General features: G+C 40.4%; 1 protein-coding gene across 5 annotated transcripts in view; it reads left to right on the forward strand.

The window, feature by feature from the left end:
* Positions 1 to 1577: 1577 nt before the first annotated feature.
* Positions 1578 to 19688, forward strand: part of LOC142032274 (transmembrane protein 263-like) — a 208333-nt gene continuing 190222 nt past the window's right edge. For 2 of the 5 annotated variants that reach the window (XM_075030737.1, XM_075030739.1), the window contains exons 1-2: positions 2154 to 2279; positions 16561 to 16651. In XM_075030737.1, the coding sequence (XP_074886838.1) occupies positions 2274 to 2279; positions 16561 to 16651 (97 nt within the window). In that variant the 5' untranslated portion in view covers positions 2154 to 2273. Of the gene's footprint in view, positions 2280 to 9973; positions 10054 to 16555; positions 16652 to 19688 lie in introns of those variants that run through there. The other 3 variants (XM_075030738.1, XM_075030736.1, XM_075030740.1) reach the window with 3 other exon arrangements.

Genomic DNA, 19688 nt, shown 5'->3' on the forward strand with positions numbered 1-19688 from the left:
TATTCTGATTTTTCAGCTGGAACATTCTTTGAATGTTCTAACGACATCACAAAGATGACAATCTAATGTTAACTTGTTTAAAAGATTGCACATATTTTATTTTAGGGGCTTAGGAACTTCCTGAGAAATCATGTTATGTTCATCTGAAATTTTGAATTTTAGATGTAGAAAGCTGCATTATTTTGAACTTCACTAGAATGACTCATTTTACCTTGATGAGGGAGAAGACAGTTTACTCTTTAAGCCTTTATAATTTAGGCAATATTCTTTTATTGAGAATTGGGCTAAATTTACCTGTTAAACTCAACACAAACATGATAAGAACTTCTTTGTACTCACCATCTGACTAGAACATAAATATTGATTTCTATTATGCAATTAAAAATCTAATACAATCTAATTCTACTAATACTATTGACAGGATTATTTTATATAAATTTTGCTATATAGTGGCTTGAGGAGAGGATTTATATTTTGGTTATTAGTATTATATATACAATACATAGGGTAATATCTCACACACACATAGTATATATGCACACATACATATATGTGCATGTCTGTAGAAATTAGTGTGGTCTGTGAAAACTTCCCTGCATTCACTGGCTTCCACTACTGGTCTTCTGAGAAGATTCACATGCTTGAAGTGAAGTATGTGCAGAAGAAATTGTAAATTCTGCTATAAAAATCTGTGCCAGGAAAGGGTTGCAGAGTACTTCCTCTGAGAAGTGATCCAGAAAATGATTTAAGGCACAGCTATGTTGTGAGAAGCAAAGGAAAGGGGTCTCTGTAGTTGTTACCCCATGTGGGGCGAGGGAATTACTTTGGTGTCTTTCAAGAGTTTCCTATTTAACTGAAAAATGAAAACTAGTCTTACAGTACCACTCTACCTCTACTCTCCAAAGAGGTTCTGCAGATTAGAAAAGACAGTATGAAACAAAAAAAAATTAACTGCTTTTCCTTCACTGTGCACTGAGAAAAGGCATTTCTAGCCTTTAAACTAGCACATTTTTCCTTTTATAGTTTCTGGCTAAATAGGGTCCACTGTACTGAAGAATGATTTAGAAAACATACATGGCTGCCAAGGGCATATTCTTTAGAAAGAAATTGCAAAGTTTCTCAGTCAAGGGGTAAAAAAAGGGAACAAAAGCAATCTTTCTTCTTTTGGATTCAACCACTTGTTGAGTTGTAGTTAGGTTCTCTATGTAACATATAAACTTAATATTTACTTGAGTAATATTAAATCAGAGAAAATTGAACTCTCATCACCATCGTTTCCTTAATGTTGCTTTCTCTCCCGATTCCAGTAATCATTACTTCAAACCACCCTTCTTTTTGTTTTGCTTTGTCTGGCTTCATTCATGTCATCAAACCATTTTCTAGCAGCAAAACCCTCCTATCCACGTGTGTGATTGTGCCTGATGATCATTTTAAAGCAATACATGAGAAAGAAAACCTTACACGCCGAAGGCTATTTCCAGATTCTCTTTTATCTTCGCCACCAAACAGTACACCCTCAGGTGAAGCAGCAGCAGCGGGCACAGCCCCAACAGGCCGGAGACATGCTACATTGGCTGAGGATAATGCGAGAAGAGGGCTAGGAGGCCCCAATCCCCCCTAGTAACTCAGTTCTTGACTAGAATCGATTAAATGACAGCAAGCATACAGCGAGGACAGAGCCCCGAGAAGAGGCTCCTCATCTTGGCCAAACTTGTTTGACTACGGCTGGGTCAATTCATCTCCCTTTGTGGCATTCCCATCAGGTATACAATGGAAATTTGAGGCGGTGAATATGTTACAATTTTCAAAGCACTTTAACATCAAATGTCAGGAAGGAGTTTTTACTATAGCGCTGCTGGTGGGGTCTCTCGGCGAAGGCTGCCCGGAGGCCTGGCTTCGCGGGAACCTCTCGGCTCTGAATCTCTCGGACCATTACTAAAAGCCCCACGCAAGCTCCCGCGGCCGCCGCCCCCGGCAAGACGAGGCCTCGCCGCTAAGATCTACCGTGAGGAGAACGAGACGGGCTGCCCGCCGCCAGCACCCCCCGCCAAAATGGCGGCCCCTGACCCCCGCGCTTCCTCTTCCGGCCGGTGTTGCCATGGCGCTGCCCCCCCCCCCCCCCATCTCCTCGGCCCAGCCTCCCCCCTCCCGCCGGTGTGTGTTTACATCGGGCAGGAGGAGCCGGAGCCCAAGCGCCGGGGGAGACGGGGACGCAGCCGACGGCCGCCCGCCCTCCCTCCATCCCCGCCGGGCGGTGCTGCGGGAGAGGCGGCATGAAGGTGATGCTGGCGGCTGTCACCGGGGCTGGGGGTTCCTGCTGGCGGGGGGGGGGTCGGCTGGGCCGCGGCCGGCGGCTCCCGGTAACTGTGAGGGGGGCGAGGGGTAGGGGCCGGGCCGGCGTAACGGGGCCGGGCCCGAAGCGGTAAAACGGCGGCGGGAGGTGGTGGCCGTTCGGTCTCGTAACGAAGTACAACTTCCAGAAGCTTCTAACTTCGTGGGGGATGTGGTACCGCTTCTTGGAACCGTCACCCGAGAAAGATTTTCCCCCCTTCCTCCATTAAAACCCGGGTTGTTTCCTGCCGTGACGGGAAGGGAGCAGCGTGGGAGCCGGGGGAGGCTGCCTGCTCCCCTTCTGGGCTTGTGTCTCTGTAGAGAAATTGTCCTGCTTTCCCCGGGCTTCTTCCCTCACGCACATGATCGTGTGGGCAGTTTTACCCCCCCTTTCCCCTCAGCAGCCGTGGGGTTTCACGCTGTGGGTACGCTACCGGGAGTAGCTCCGGCCCCTCGCGGGCCCCTCGGAGAACGTGGAGGAGACGGTCACCTTCCTCCTCGGTTCGCTGTGGAAAAGTGTTAGGGTAGAAATGGGCTGACCTGGGCCGGCTGGCAGCTTCGGTGCCGTGGGAGAGGCGGACGCCGAGGCTGGCCGGGCTATAAAAGTAGTAATTTACTAGTTCTCAGTTGAGAGGTTGTCTCTTCAGTTGTGTGGGTTCGGAGTCAGCAGTGCTGTGGTATTGTTTTTTCCTCCCGTTACATTCTGTCGTATCTCTTTAATTTGCAGGTGTATGACTTTTGAAATGGTTCCCTCTCCTTAATCGGTCTGAAACACGAGGCATACCAGGCCTGTCTCCTGAATTTGTCTAGCAGCAAAAAAAAATTATTGATCAGCTAGATTGTAAGCTCTCTGAGGCAGAAACTGTTTGTAGCTGTGGTCTATCCCTATCCCGATGGAGAAATTTGGCTCAGGCCTTCCTCCAAGCCTCTGAGTGAGTGAGTATGTGTTAGAAGTTCCCCAGCTTGTGCAGGTTTTGGGTCCTGGGCAGTGCGTGTGTGCCGGTCACTCAGGTTAACAACCGTCTCTTTGTAAAAGGGGCTCTCAATGACCAGTGTCATTGCTGACAGATGGAAGAAAAGGGACAGTTTCCTAGTACATGAAATAAATATTTATAAAAAGGATGTTTCCTTCTATGCACTGTTGTTTTTTTGTCTTGCATTTGTTCAAAGCCTGATAGTAAAGAGTAATTTTTTTTTCTTCTTTCTACAGAATGCTTGTTAGTTCAAGTAGTGTGGGATAACAAAAAATATGTATGAGGCAGTTATTGGTAAACAGTGCTATGGCTCTGGGTGAGTTGTTGACTTATATGGCAAAACAAAAACCTCAGAGTGCTGGCTGAACAGTACATCCAGCTTGAGGCCAAAACTGAAAATATTTCCTTCAGCTTCTGTTTTATTGCATGCAGAGTAAACCGCTGATTATTCTTGCTAAGCCCATTACTTCTGCTGAATTCCTCTTTTGCCCCACTAGATGCTTGTGGCTATTTTAGATGGGCTCACTCAAAATACAGCAAGATGTGAGTGGAGTCATGTTCTGATTGCAAGGAAAATGTGTGTGTTTGGGGGGAGAGTATTTTTTTTCTTTTTTAACCAATCATTTATCAGGTATAAGCACTGTGTAGAGCTTTTCAGTATAAAAGGATTCACAGCTTTCTCTCTGACAGGGTAATTTCTTTTCGTGTATATTTCTTTCCATATGTGCCACCTTTTGGTGTAGCAGTTGCCTCAGTTTCCTCTATGTAAGATCATTGCAAATGCATGATTTAAAGTCTTAAGCCGAGTTGGGGGGGAATTAAATTTTCAATTATCAAGTGGAATGCATCAAAGTGTACACAGTTTTTTACCTCTTAACAGGGGGAGGAAAGGTGTATGTGTGATGTGGGAGCTGGATGTGTATCCCTTTTATGGACTTGCTCACAAATAGTGCAGTATGACTTTAAAACAAAGTTGTTGATCATTGCAGGAAATACATCAGAACCAAGCTTTCTGAAAATTCATCTTGCCTATTTCTCCCCTAATTGTTGTTACTTCTTGGGAAATACACTTGAGTTTGTGTATTTTTAGCAGTATTGGTTTTGAGCCTTTCTCATTGATGCTGGTTGGCAGGTTGCTGAGAAGGCAGGGCTGTCAAAGTAAAACATGTTAATGCTAGTGTGTATAAAGATAGTCTGCCTACTTACGGGAGGGAAGATGCAGGTGAAGAGAAGTGATAACATCAGGGGAGTTCTGCTGTGGAAGTGATCTTTTCAGGATCCATCATCTGACTGCTGCTGAGGAAACAGAAACTTGATGTATTTTATTTTTAAGTCAATCAAATAGCATAAGTATCCTATTAAAAAGGTAGAGTGAAATAAAGTAGTGTGGCAAAGTCATGATTTAAAACTTGAGGCGTTGAAGCTGGATTGGATTCCAGGTGGTCTCTACATGTACTTTTCTTCTGTTCCCATCTCTTTCAAGCAATGGCAGTGCTGAAAAATGGTATCTCTGGGCCCTTTCAGGCGATGCAAAATATAAAACTGGTTGAGGCAATCAGCTTGAAAGTGGATCATTGCTATATATAGGAATAAATAAGTGATATGTTTTGAATACACCAAGAGCATTTGCTTTCCTTCAAGGGCAGATCATCTTGATGGCAAGGAAATATATCTTTTTGGGCTGCACCGGGAGCCTGGGTAACAGGTCTGTCAGGTGGGGAGGGCAGTTTCATTCATTAGGAAGTGGAGAATTGTGGGGAGATGACCGAATCCCTACCTGTCCATCACACTGTCAGCCACCAATTACTGTCCCACGATACAGTATGTTTCCAGTATTCTTCTGCTGTGGCTAAACGCTGGATTTCTCAGGTCTTAGGCAACACTGGAGAATGTGCTTGCGTCCTTGCTAACAGAACCTCTTCACGCCTTATCTTCAACAGGTAAATGAATTGGGGCATTAGGGTAGTCCCTGATGGCTACCTGGTACAGTTGCTCCTGCAGTGACTGCTTCAAAACTGCTCCTGTCACTGCTCTAACTTAAATGCAAAATCAGAGGAATGAAAGGCATTGAGAATGTCAGGTTGTATTGAAGTTCTTGTCTGGGGAAGCAAGCCCAAGATGTGATTTCAGTTAAGTAGTTGCTCCCCTTTTTATTGAATTGAAGTGATTCTCCAAAGCAGAATGAGATCTTGTGGTGCTTTGACATATGCTCACACTTAAGTTATGTATTTTGGGATAAGACAGGTGTCATAAATGTGAGATTCTTCTTTGAGAAACTTATAGCTATATTTAAGAGAATGAATGTGAATTTATTGCCTATAGTTGTTCTGTTTCTCTGACTGCCTGTGATATTTGAAGTTGGCAGATGAATCCTAGAGATTAGATAAAGGCAAGGTATTTTGAAGATGAAGCATCAAAAGTTATGGAAAACCTAAGTAAATATTTCTCTTGCTTGTATTTACAGACAGCTCTGTTCCTGAAGGATGTCATGGATTGTCCTGTTGAAACTTGATGTATATGTAACCTTTTTCTTTTTTTACATGTCTTTGATTCTGTTTAGCAGGGCTCTTGACAGTTGAAATGAAAAGTACTTGGGAAAGGATTGGCTTATAATATGGAGACAAAAGGTATTGCTTTCTATGGAGTATATAGTAATCTTTTTTTTTCTGGCATGTGGTCTTAAATTTGCTATAGGAAGCAGGAGGAAAGTGCATGTAAGTGATAGAGTAAAAGGGAACATGGACTGTATATTCTGTAGATAATTCTGACTTAAATATTTGCTTACCATTGGTCACATCTGGTTTTCTTTATTGGTGAACTGCCTTACAAACTTTCTGGTGGCTTTCTTTTCCCAGTGTTTCAGCTGAATTTCAGAGAGTGGGAAAAGGTTACATGCCTTCAAAGTTCTGAGCAAGGTACATGCTTACATTGGTGAGGGCAGTAGTAGAGTTCTTAAGCAGTTTCTTCAGAAGAAATGTTGTTGCTGGTTGAACTTATTGAAAGTCACAGAAGTGTCTTGCGCTTGTGTTAGCCAGTCATACAATCTTAACACTTCTGCAGAGCTGCCTAAGGTCTAATGCAATTCTTGGCCTTCCTTTCAATCTAAAAAAATCATTTTGGAGGGAGAGCCTGTGCACCTTGCAGATCCTCAAAAGTAAAAGGCAGCCATTACCAAAAGCTATTGCTGCCAGAATGAATTTTTACTTTTGTGTTGCTTGCATTCATAATGATCAAGTGTTTTCTCTATCTGATGGCTGTTTAGTTACTGAGTGAAGTAACTCTGGTTGGAATCTTGTATGCAGCAAGCTGTGATCTTACTTGTGCTTCTCGCAGTTAGTTTGGAAGAAATGAGACCTCTATGAAGATAAAAGGGGCATTATTGCTGGCAGTTCTTCTGGCTGTCAGCTTTAAGGCATGCAGGGTAGGTGTGAAATTGGAGAGCTTGATAGTACTAGAAGATGTAGTGTATGTTCTGTAGAGTAAGTAAATATTTTATCTGAAATGTTTCTGCTTTAAAACAGTACAACAATAAATGCATAGAACAACAAGCAATACTGGTCTAAAAGACCTCTGATCTGAGTTCAGAACTCATTTGTAAGGAAGGAAATACTTGACTACCTAGCCATCAACAAAATAAATTTAAAATTTGTGTGATAAATACATCATATTACAGTCTCCCAGCTAATTCAGAAATGTTTGATGTTTTGCAGAAAATGCATTTTGAAATTCCTAACAAAATAAGGAAACAGAAATAAGTTCTGGATTGAATAAAATATTTTATATTTAACCTCAATTTCTGGCATTTAAATGGCTATTGGTGCTTCTGGAACAACTTCTTAACATCAAATGGATTTATAGCATTTTTTTTTTCCTAATTAAAAAAAAAAAAAGAAATTAAGATTTCAGCAAGACAGCTTGTGTTTTAAACTGTTCCAGTGATGCATGTTGTGACTGTCTTTTGGGGCAGAGTGCTCATGTTTTTCAAGCTGGGTACATGCTTATGTACTTTGAATTCAAGTCTTCTTGTAGAAATTACTATGTTGTAGCTGTAAGAGCTTTTGAAAAAATTAATTAAATTTCAACTCATTAAAGCTAAAACAGTAGTTGTGCACTTTTAGGGAAATAAATGCATGGAAGTCAGGTAATTCAAGTAGGCCATATGAAACTACTGCTGTTACAGAATACTGCTTAATGCATCCTTCAATGGATTTTTTTTTTTTCTTTTAAATCGTGACCCTACTGAGAATAATGGAAGGAGTACTACTTTTGAAGTCTCTAGCATGGTTAAGAAAATCTTAACGACGTCTGTCATATAGGCCTATATTATTAAGCAAAGGACTTCTCGTTTTTATTTCAGACAGATTTCTCATGCTGTCTGCAGCTTTCTAGAGTGCTACTTCTACATCTCGTTAGGAAAATGGAAAATATTCTTTCTGCAGAGTGCATTATCTCATTTCTTTAGTCTGAGTAAAACTGGCACTAATCATTAAATCCACCTGTCAAGGACCAGGCTGGAGAAAATACATTTATACTACATTTGCTAATTGTAGTTATGTAGAAAGTACAATAAAACTGCAGGTCATTAAATCTTATTATTGCTTGCTTTTGGTTCATCAGCTCAACTGTCCAAGTGAATTTTTTGTCCCTGAAGTCTTTGTTGACAGACAGTGAATGACTGACAGGATGTAGAAAGGCTTCTTTCCTCTGAAATTACTTAAATCAGTGAATGGTCATTTATCAATATGAGTTAATTGATATTTTTGAGAGATCATTATTAGTAACTATTTAATTGCTTTCAGATTGGTTTGCTGTGATGCAGGGTCATGGTTTGGTCCTGCATCATTCTGTGTTGTACTCCTCTCTGTTTCAGAGTCTGTTAGGTGTTTCCATAATGACTGTTTTTCCTATGTATTAGCCCGCCCTCGACTTTAACAATTGCTAATGTTTGAATTATGCCGCGCAATGACTCTTTGACTTCACGTAACTTCTTTTTTTCCAAACAAATGCAATTCAGCACAGTCAGTTTTTGAATAGGAACAGTGTCCTGGACATGGCAAGCCCTTCCTTGTGGAGGCAGTAGTTTAAACTAGAATTGACAGGAAATTATGCAGCCTGTTTCAAGGTAAGTTTTCAGCCTTTACGGTGTACATGGTATCCTTTTGATAATTACACTGGTTAACTGCTTGGAGGGAGGAGTGTTCTCTTTGGGCCTGGTCAGTAACTTATCAAATGAAGTGTGGTTTGTTTGGTTTGTTTTTTTGAAAAACACTCTGGCTTTCTTTCTGTGCTAACATTGATTTAGTAGGTAAAATTCAGATGGAAAATAAACGGTCGATCAAGACAAAATTCAATACAATAATTAGTTCAAAATCCAGAACTGTCTGAACTATCACTGAGCAGACTGTATTGGCTTTTTGCTGTATAAGTGGTGTTATCTGCCCTATATAAAGTGTGAATGTAAAAAGTGTAAACCAGACTGTTTACTGGCTTGCTGAATGGAGAATAGATTGTGGTGTCGTTAGTGCTGTTGAAAAGTTATTTATGCCAAATAAACCCTAATGGGGATTACTTGCAGTACAAAGTTGTTTTATTGCTGTAGAAATAGGATTTGACTCTTCTGCTGAGAACAATAGAACTCAGTCTTGGTTTGGAATTTGCAACAATAAAACTTGCTTTTGTACCCTCTTTCCTCCAGTCCTGTTGTCAAGACAAAATTAAGTGTTAAAATCGTAGTCTCCCTAATGTGTTTGTCCAAATGCAGAGAAGAGCAAGTAATCTAAGCAACTTTTCTAGTTCTTTCTTACAGCGTACTTTGAACAAAGTGCTATTATTTTACACTACTGTCATCCTCAGCATTTCTATTTCTGTACTTTCCTTTAGTGTTCTAGGGGATTTATAACTGCAACTCAAATTCCCCTTGGGCTGAAACTTGGCACAGAAGCTCTCATTATGAGCAAACCTTGTTTTGCAAAATTAAAAGCAAAGCATCCATCAAGAGGCTTTCTTAAACCTACAGGAAAGCAAAAAAAAAAAATGTTTGTGGTTGCAGATCAATTTTTTTTCTATCTGCATGAAGAATCCAGCTGACTTTGGAAACCCCTAAGGTGTGGGTGTGCAATCAATAGCAATGGCAAGTTCAGTGGAGCATTCCTATTACATTTAGAAAGTTTTAAATGAAAGTCTTAATTCCCCAATAAGCTGAAAATTCATTGCTGAAGTAAAAGCTGCAGCTGCAACAGATACCTGCCTAACAAAGGTACAGTGATAGTTTTAAACTTGTTTCCATTGTCTGAGCGTGGTTATCTGAGTAGTAGTGCATAAGGAGATGGTTGGGGAGTTACTTCAGCTGAAGCACTTGCCTGTAGGCCCTCAGCTCACTGGAAAAGGGAGTCGTCGTGTTGAACTGCCTACCCAGTGTGTCTGCTTGTTTAAAATATTTTTTTTTTAACAAACAAACCCCTTCTTTTCCAGAGGAATTGAGGCTTTATGTAATTGTATAGAAGCAGAAAGGACTTTCTTAGCCACAAACCACTTTCAAATGTGGAAGATGGAATAATTTAATTTGATTAAACATGAAATATCAAAGATAAGTTCTGAGGAACTTCATAACAGTGATTGGATAGAGGAGAGATCCCAAATTAACACTGTCATTAATGATGTAATTGTAGGAAAGCCTGATGAAGGTCAGCTTCATTATTACTGGATCTGACAAGCCCTTTGGCATCTGCACGCATTCAGCCTGGTCACAGTATGTATCATCTCTCACCCATTTGGAGGAGGTGAAGCTGGGATGAGAAGTGCTGGGGTTTTTGTGGTTTTAGGAAGGGGCAAAGTATGCAAATGTGCAGGGAACCGTGTGGTTTTTAGTCCTGTGGGCATGCAATAAGCATTCTTTAAACATAATGCAAAAATAGTTGTTGCTTTTGCTAAGATACTTAAAAAATATCATTGTAGTTTCCCAAAGCACTTGACAAACTGTCCTATACGTGGGGATTACTTCTTGTTTCTTCCCACAGAGCCACTGAGTCTTGTAATTCTTTAGGAGTTCATCTGTCCTTTGTAGTTACCAGTTGAGATGTATTTGATGCTATATTAAAAAAAGATGTTGGAGCTGTGCTGGGAAAGCTTACGAGTGGAATCACAGACGTGGAGGGGTGAAGCCTGTGCTGCCACTAATTTTCCTCTGCTAAATTGCTTTACTGGAATTGTGCCTACATAGAATACCAGGTCTGAAAGTCAGTGTTAGGCAGGACAGAAGACACGTGATTTAGGCTGGCAGTTGAAGATTTGCATGGAATGAAGTAGGTCTGACCTTGTGAGCTTTTAAGGAGAGGGTTTACAAGGAATGAGGCAGTTTTGAACAGTGAAAGAAGTGAGATTCTAGGCTCAAGTCCAGAATGGAAATGAATCTGAAAATGAATGTCAGAAAGGAAAAACTGGAGTAAAATATTCAGGAGCAAGAATGGAAATAGGAAGATCTAGGTCAGGAAATAAATACCATTTTCACTTGAAAATGCCCAGGGAAACTAGTAGCTAAAGCTGCAGATTTTAGAATAATTTCCAAAGGGTAGCCTCAGAACTGAGGCGCTAATCTGGTGCTGAAGTCATCACTGTGGGCTTTACATTCCTCCAGCTTCTGTTGTGCAAGGGGGAAATGATTACTAATAAAATTCAGTATAATGGAGAAGAGTGTTCATGTTGTGGGTTTTCTTTTGGCTTTGCTTATGTGGGGGATTTTTTTTTTTTTTTTTTTTTTTAAGAATACTGTTTCTGTGGGCTGAGTAGGAATGGCAAGAAGGAGCAGAATTGTAAGATATGTGCTGCTGCTTGGTTGGGAACAGCAGTAAAGTGTCTTTCCATTGGTAGTCATAAACTGAAGGAAACTTGGAAGTTATTTTCCCCAAACTCATTCAATTTCAGTAATAATTTTTCACAGGGTGGATTCTTTTTTTCTCTTTGATTCCCTCCCTCCCCCCTGCCCTTATCAGCCTTGTTGGCCTTTGTTTTGGGGTTTTATTTTTTGCTATACATTAACCTAATCCTGGCTCAGTGAACAGTAATTGATAGACTCTACTTTGCTTTAAGATTATATACCGTAATTAATGTAAAGCTAAGTACAAAAGTAGAGTCTAAAAGGCCTAAAAGTAGTGGTGGTGTTGCGGGGTACGGTTTGTTGTTGTTTGGGTTTTTTTTTTTATTGTTGTTGTTTCGAGATGGTCTGTAGGAGCTTTTTAGAAAGCTTAGCCATTTCCACTGTTGACTTGTCTGTTGGGGCATTTGCAGTGACAGTCTCACATTGCTATTGGCTTACATGCAAAATGGGCCGATAATGGTTGCCTGGTGTTGGGATTGCTCCTGACCTGTGTGGTTTTTTTGAGTACTTACTACTCTGCTGAGACTGAGATAGTGTAGGCTGTTTTTATGATTGACCATGCTGAAATCATTTGTTAATACAAATGTGGTGATAAATGCAGCTCTTACTTTCAATGTCATAAACATAACTCAGTACCTTGTGGAAAATACTGACCCTTACTGCATAGGAACCTTCTTTCTGTCATGCATGGATTTATCACACCACTTGTAAAATACACAGTCTTTAAATATACTGAAAATATGAGCATATCACTGAAGTTCTGGTCAGAATTATTCTCAAAAGTGTTGTATCCCATGGAAAAGCATGAGGTGTAGTCTGAAATGCTCATAGGTGATTTGTCACACTTGTTTAGTTCAGTACTGGCAGTCCTCTCTGTCCATAAATACATAGCCTTCTATGAAACACAGTATAAGACAGCAAACGAATGCAAATTTACTGGGTCACAGCAGCCCATAATATTTGAGTTAAACTGCACTGTAATGTCAGTAGTCATACCGTGTGATCAGGACACAGGATAATATGTTCCTCGGGCAGTTTCTGTGAGAATCCCTGTAGGTTTTCTCTCTTGATCTTTATATTTTGCTGCGTTTATACAAACCTTTTCCTGGTAGTTCATTGAAACTTTTGGGAGGCACAGTGAGCTACCTTGGAATTGGCACATCCATAACTTGAGTTTGGAAGGGTGGGTATTGCCTCTGCTTGAGTTGACTTGTTTCTGGTCAGCTTAGATCTTGTTTTCAATTATGACATAAAAATTGCCACTAAATCTTAATAGTGCTCATAGTCAGAAACTCATCAATTGCTGAAAGGAATTGTATGATGCAGGGACCATCTCCGGAGGGCAAAGAGGTTTTTCTTAGTTATATGTTCCTAGGCTCTGTGCCATAACCTAACTGTTACTGTAATAATACTTGTTTAAATCTGTGCTTCTCCAATGGCTCTAGTGAGGAATGGAACCATATTCTCAATTAAAAATGCTATACAAACCCTACATAATTGAAAGAATATTGTACAGTTAGAAATCTACTGATGTTTCTGAACTGTTGATACATCTTCCTGCACCCTAGATGCTCCTAGAGGGAGTATCAAAGCAAAAGCAACATCTGTGTGCATTACTTCTGCCATGGCTGCAGCTCAGGAAGATTATTATAGAATTGCTGGACACTGCATGGCTGCTTATCTGCAAGCCAATAACTTACACAGTTGTGTGCATCCCATTCCTCTATTTGTCTGTCAAGGATCCTTAACAATGAAAAAAACATAACTGATGCCTCATTCTTGAAATAGTGTAAAAAAAAAAAAATAAATGTTGATACCAAGAACTCGAACTATAACTTAGTTATAAATCTTCTTAAAGAAGACAATTTCCTGGAATTTTTGATTGCTGTAAATTACTGTGCTGCCAGAACTGCAGATACCTGAAGTATTGATTACCAAGCTTGCAGCAGACCTGGTGAATTGAACTCAGCAGATATAACTAAAAAAGCAACGGACGTGCTAATATAACATACAAAGCCATTGTAAAGAGACTTTGTAATCTTGTTGATAACACCTGTCAGTGTTTGAGCCTTAAGTATTACTTCCAGATATGGATACGAGAACCTAGGATCTCATCTACTGTTAACTGTTTTACACTTCAATTACTTAGTGAAATTCAGTACCAACGCTGTGCACACTTATTCACTGCTCTCAATGATTAAACTGATACACTGAAGTCTGATATACACACATGTTTATGAGACTGCTTCTCCTAGAAACTTCCTATATTGTAGGTCGTTATATATAGTGATAAGATATCAATGAGATAAGAACTTGCGTTGTTCTGTAGAAAACATTTCTAACTTCATTTTAGGAAGTAGGAAGTCAGAAGATTTCAAGGTTTCTCGCAAAACAATTCTTGGAAGAGTTAAGTTTGTGGTTACTTGACAACCATACTTCCGTCTAGACTGTATTTTCAATTTTTAACATCAGATTTTGAAATAAAAATTTGTAAACCAGGTTTTTTTTCAGTGGGTTTTGGGGAAGATTCTCAAAAAATACAGAAAAAGCATACCAAATACAGTTCCAAATATGCTGTGTTGTGATTAATTGTTTTTGAGTAGTGAAAAAAATTCTTCAAAAATTCTGACTATTTCTGTTAGATATTAAAAATGCTCTGTAAAAGTAGTAATCCTGGATTGTGTATTTTTCTTCTGTGGGATTCCAGTAGCAAGTGTTAAAGTTTTGAATTGGAGGGAAGTAGGTGATAGCAAACAGCATCTCAGCCGTGAACTTCATAGTGGTCTGTAGTGGTCTGTTTTCCCCACAGCTGGATTTGTTAATACTAGCTTAGCCCTAAAGGCTGATGTTCAACTAAGATAAACCTTTAGTTCAGGGTAAGTATTGTCAGTGACAACCACCCTACTGTAGAGTTGTATTGCTAGTGAACACTCAGTAGTAGTTCATGCATACGGGGAAAAAACCTGTAATGCCACCATTCACTTTTGATAGCATTTTGCATCCACTTAGTATTTACGCAGATAACAACTATAACCCAAAAGAGCATCGCTATTATGGTCTGTTGTTGGGAGAAGCCACTGAGCAGGTTTGTCTCATGGTAGCAAAGTGAGACTATTGACTATTTTGAAGAAGGAAAGATAATATTTTTCTTACTGGCTTTTCCTTAATCCCTGAAGTTGGATTGTCTCCTTGGGCAGCATATCGTTAATAAGGACTTAAGCTTTGCCTTGTGCAGAGGGTTCTGTTGCTTTTTTTTTAATTAAAATAATTTTGGTGTTGCAAACTAGAAAGTACAGGTAAAGGATTCAGATTCAAGACCACTTCTAGTTTAGGAGTTCTTATAGTTGTGGTTCAGAATGTTTGCAAGGCAAATATTGGTGCCTCATGTCCTACATGTAGACATCTTTCATATGAAAATAAGCATTCTGATTTGGTATACTAATGTAACATCATCTTCTCCTTTCTCTCTCTGTAGCATTAATGGGTAGGAAAGAAATGTGTATGAATATATTGCCTGTGGTTGATGTAGAAGCTTATTCAAGTACATACTCTATGTTCAATCTGGTGCTCCTATCCAGAATTGTTTACACATTCGTAAAATCTAGATCACATTATTTAGGTGAAGTGGGGAGATGGTTAGACCTCAGTGTTGATAACTGACTCCTAGGTTTGATTTTTATTTGGGCTAAGTCAGGCAACTTACTACTTTCTCATATGTACGCTGTGGTAGAAATATTTTTTTTCTCCTTTCTATGATAGCTACTACAACGTATGACTTAATGTTTGAACTATTTTTTGACCAAGGCTGGGCACTATTGATACCAGGTGTTTTTAAATGAGGAGAAATAGGTACATGGCTTAGGTAAAGCTTGCATAGTCATGGATGGCAGAAATCAAGGTTGTGATGGTGGCACTAACATAATAGACTTGTACACTTCCCCTGGGTGCTGTGTTTTTCTCTGCTATGAGACTCATGAAAACAATGTGGTGGTACTTGTTTTCATGTCCATTTTGTTGAAAGAATGGGGAATGGATGAAAATGTAAGCTACTTGTGCAGAGGAAGAAATTTAGAATGTGTGTTAGTCTTTATAATGTGCAAAATGCGGAAACACAGAAAGCATGCAATGCTCTTGGGGGTAACTTTGCAGTCACAGGGTTTGGAAAGTATGAAAATAAATCCTGCAGCTTTAATGCTATAAGCCCTTTTTCTTCCTGAGTTCAAATAATAAAGTCTTGCAAGCTGTTGATGTACCAGTGTTTAAGCTGGCTTCTGTAACCTCCCAGCTGCATATGTTAATACACATTTTCAGATATTTCAGACTGGAAACCCATTCATATTTTCAAAGTGCACAAAAGCCTCATTTCCTAATGACTGCTAAGTTTCTGATTTGACTCTTGAATGTACTAGCATTCCAAAAGAAGAAAATTAGTTAGTTGTTATTAAGGAGCTCTGTACCTATGCCTAGTGTTTACTCTGCTGTTACTTTAAAAAAAAAGGGGGGGGGGAGCAGTGTTTGGGTTTTTTTTCTTTGATAGTTTGAAAACGAAAAAGCAACTACACTTTTATAGCTCCACAGGTCATGAAAATACTACATGTGCAAAATGAGTTCAGCATCCTTAAATACAAGTGAATGTTCCTGAAGTCTAAAAATTCAGTAACTCTGCTCACATCCTTCCAGCAGCAATGTTGCAGGCTTTTTCCAAGATCCTGAAGGCTAAAAAGTGGAAATGCAAAACTTTGGAGGGCAACCTGGTAGTTTTTCAGGAGTGGTTAGTTTAGCACATTGCACATGCAGGCACAAATGCATGTATAGTGAGTGGCACGTAGGGGAAAACTATGTGGTCAGTGGATCTGGATGGGTTAGAAGGTTGTAAACCAGTTTGCATTGTCTTCCTTTGAAAAATGAGGTGTGGGACCATTAGTATAACCTGTGTTGATCTCTTTTATTGAAGAGGCCACAGACATTTCATAGTCTAGTCTTGGTAAGACAAATCAAAGATTGGATTCTTCCCTGAAAATTCCAAGTGATGGCGAATCTGCTGCCACCCTTGCTAAATGGGGATTTGAAATTATTATTGCATTGTGTGTTTTAGAAATAGTCATTTAGAAATTGTGCTTCACCGTTCAGTTCCTGATTTTTAGTTTACTCAGACCCTTGTAACTTTGCTTGCTAGCTTGAAGAGTCCTTTTTTTTTTTCCCTCTCCCCTTTCTGTAAGTAATTCAACTGCAAACAAATCTCCCAGCAGCTTTCTTTCTCATCAGCTAAAGTGAGCTCCTTGTGTCCTTGCTGCCTGGCATATTATCTAATCCTGTAATTATTTCTGTGGTTCCTTTCTGAACTTTCTCCAATTTACCTCCTCTTGCTGTTCTGTTCTGCAGGGACCTAGCTTAGAAACACAGATGGTGGAAGATGAAACTGAGACAACAAGTGAAGAATTGCCTCCTCATCTGCGGGAGGAGCCTCCCGAAGGTACAGTACTAGCAGTTAATATAAACTCTTTGCATTAAATTGGGGAAAATGTTCTGGCCAAGGAAGTCTTATTTATTTATCTATCTGACTTGAGAGCCTATGTCTGCCTATTTTCTGAGAGGGATAAAGCTTTGTCAATGCTGACAGCTGAGCCAACCTCCCAGCCAGAGGTCTAGCCAGCCTCTAAGCCTGCTTTTGCATTCAAAGAAAGCTGCACCCACTGAGGTGCGGTCATTGTTCTGCATTCCCTTTAACAATATGGTTTCTGATTAAAATTGTCCTGCTTGATCATCCTGTCTGTAGGCTTAGGAATAAAATGCCTCTTCTACTGTCTTGTTTGTGATGTTTTGAGCCTTCATTAGGGAAGACTTCCTAAGTAGTCATCTATTCTCTCCTTACCTCTCTCTGCAGCATCCTGCTATTGAAATTGTCCCCAGCAGAGGCTTGTCAAAGTTAGGTATTCTAGTGATTTTGTTTCTTTCCGCTCTCTCTCTTGGAAGCCAGTTTAGCCATATGAGGAGGAGGCAGTGAGACACTGTCAGTCAGTAGGAGGCTCAAAAATGCCAATTTTAATTAAAAACCTTGTTTGCAATGACATGCCCTGGATTTATACAGGGAACGGATTTTTCCCACTGTGGAAATGTTGCAGACATCGCATATATGCAAAAAAAAAAAAGGTGTTGCTTTCTTTTGAATAGAAGCTGCTAATGTTGCTGTAAGTGATGATACGTTTTCAGCTTTGTCTCCAGTTCAGCAACTTTTAAAACACAATCAGTCATAATCATTGTGGACAGCTTAACCCAGAGAATACTGAGATTCTTATTAGCAACTTACTGTTAAAATACCATGACATGTCTCTAGGAAACATAAATGTGGTTTATATTATTCCTTTAAGAGAATAACATGCTGATACAGCATTTATACTGACAGCCATTCTTAAAGGGAATATGAACCAAGTAGATGGTTTTAGGAATTTGCTGCTCCATCCCTTCTTGTTGAGCATTCTGTTACAGTTTTCTCATTAAGTTGTAATTTCTTGTTCTGCCATTTCATATACTTTGTGTAGGCAATTACAGTATATAGAGGTAAGTGAAAGGCAGGTTTCTTTTTGCAACTCCTATAAAGCCAGAAGGAAATAAATGTGGAAGACATTGTCATTACTATATATACACTCAGGATATAATCTTGATCCTCCTCCCCCCCCCGTAAGTAATGCCAAGTCAGCATGTAATGACAATGCATTATTGAAGTAAGAATTCTGGTCGCTAGCCTGAGCTGATGATTACATGAGCCTAGAGATGATATCCTGGAGTGTAAAACACAGGAGATCATCTTGTCCCATCAATTTATCAGGAATAGTCTTAGATTTTGGACTATGGCTTTGAATTGTGTAATCAGAAGGGCATTTTTAAATGTGGCTAAGTATTTTTGCAAACAAAGTTTTTATAATTGAAAGTGTTTGCTTCTGCCTGCAGCCCTGCTAGTTTGAATGATGATGAAAAATGTCAGTATTAATATTCCACTTCTATGACTTGTTGGATGGTTTGGGAGAAGTATGTGCTCTGGATATGCCTGCTTTGCTGGTGTGAGGGGGAAAAAAACAACCAGTTAACAGTTGAGCTGATTTGGTTAAGCAGTGGTACAGTAGGTACTGTGAGTTCTTTTAAGGTCTGAGCTCAGTATGTACTACTTAAATTTACAATGATGTTAAGAGTAGCAAAATAGGAGGGATATTGAGAGCACAACTGGAAATAGAGACTACTTTGGAAAAGAGGTGGAAAAATTGCTCCTGAAAGGGAGCCATCAAGATTGTGCTGAACTTAGAGCTGGCTCTGTGTATTAGTGGAGCTGAGTAACAGGAGTCTTCCTTGGAAGCTCCGCTCTACCAACATAGACCAACCAGAATTACTATAAAGATCATGTAGTTGCAGGAGTGATTACAAATACCCCATGAAAGAAATAGATCTCTGAGGTTCTTTTACTATTAAATACCATTCAGTACTATCTTCTTGTTGTTGCTCTTCTACTGGTTTCTGGTGTCTTCTGATAGGACTTTCCTAGTTAAATCAAATGCTTTGCAATAAATAAATAAACCATGTTGTCATGACTACTGCAGTCTTGTTTCCTGGCATCTGTGAACCGAAGATGATGTCTGCGTGCCTTCTGGTAATGAGCACGTGAGGGATGGAAAGCTCTCCAGAGTCTGTGTCTTTCTAGGATAATCCACTATTTCACCAGATTGCATCATAGTGACTTCATTTTCTAGCTTGCACTGTGTATTTACTCCCCTGCTGAAAGGAGGGGAATTGAAAGCACTGTGCTATATAAATATTGCAGTAAAATAAAAGGTTGCCCTTCAGAGATTGTCACGTGTCTGAAAGGTGTTGCAGTATGGCCTTCTACAAAAAAAGGGACAATTTTACAAGTGTATCATGTACATAACTAAACTGAATAAGTGTACGTGTGTAACAAGTGGTATAGAACAGCAAACGCTGGTTTCGGGTGCAGTGCGGCAGCCCGTCAGTGTTTGAGAAGAGAAAGTTTTGTGGTTTAAAAAGGAGATTAACCAGGAAATCCCTGAAAGGTAACCAAGGCAGAGGCTAGTAACCTCCCGTGTGTGTAACCTGAATCCATTTGTTTTACCTGCTGTCAAAGTTAACTTTTTTGTGCGTAAACAAGTCAACGGAGTAAAGGAGTAAAACGCACAGCCGATACGAGGTCCGGTGAGTGACGTTAGGTACCAGAAAGGGCTTTTTGCTTTAAAACGGAGCTGCCTTATTTTCAACGGCGTTGGTATCCCGTGCCCCGGCTGGAGGTGGAGACCGCGGGGTCTGGCGGCCGAGGCCGGGGCTGTGGCGGGGAGCCCACCGCTTTCCCGGCCGCGGGACCGCGGCTGCCGGCCCGGCGGAGCGCACCGTTACCTGCCGGGGCGCGGCCGCGCGGGGGCGCTGCAGGCCCGGCAATGCCGGCGCTGGGGCCCGGCCGGCGGCGCTGGGGCCCGGCCGGCGGTCGCTGTTGTGATGGGCTGCTCCGGCTG

The sequence above is a fragment of the Buteo buteo genome, chromosome 6 (genome assembly GCF_964188355.1).
Source record: "Buteo buteo chromosome 6, bButBut1.hap1.1, whole genome shotgun sequence".
NCBI classification, from domain to species: Eukaryota; Metazoa; Chordata; class Aves; order Accipitriformes; family Accipitridae; genus Buteo; species Buteo buteo.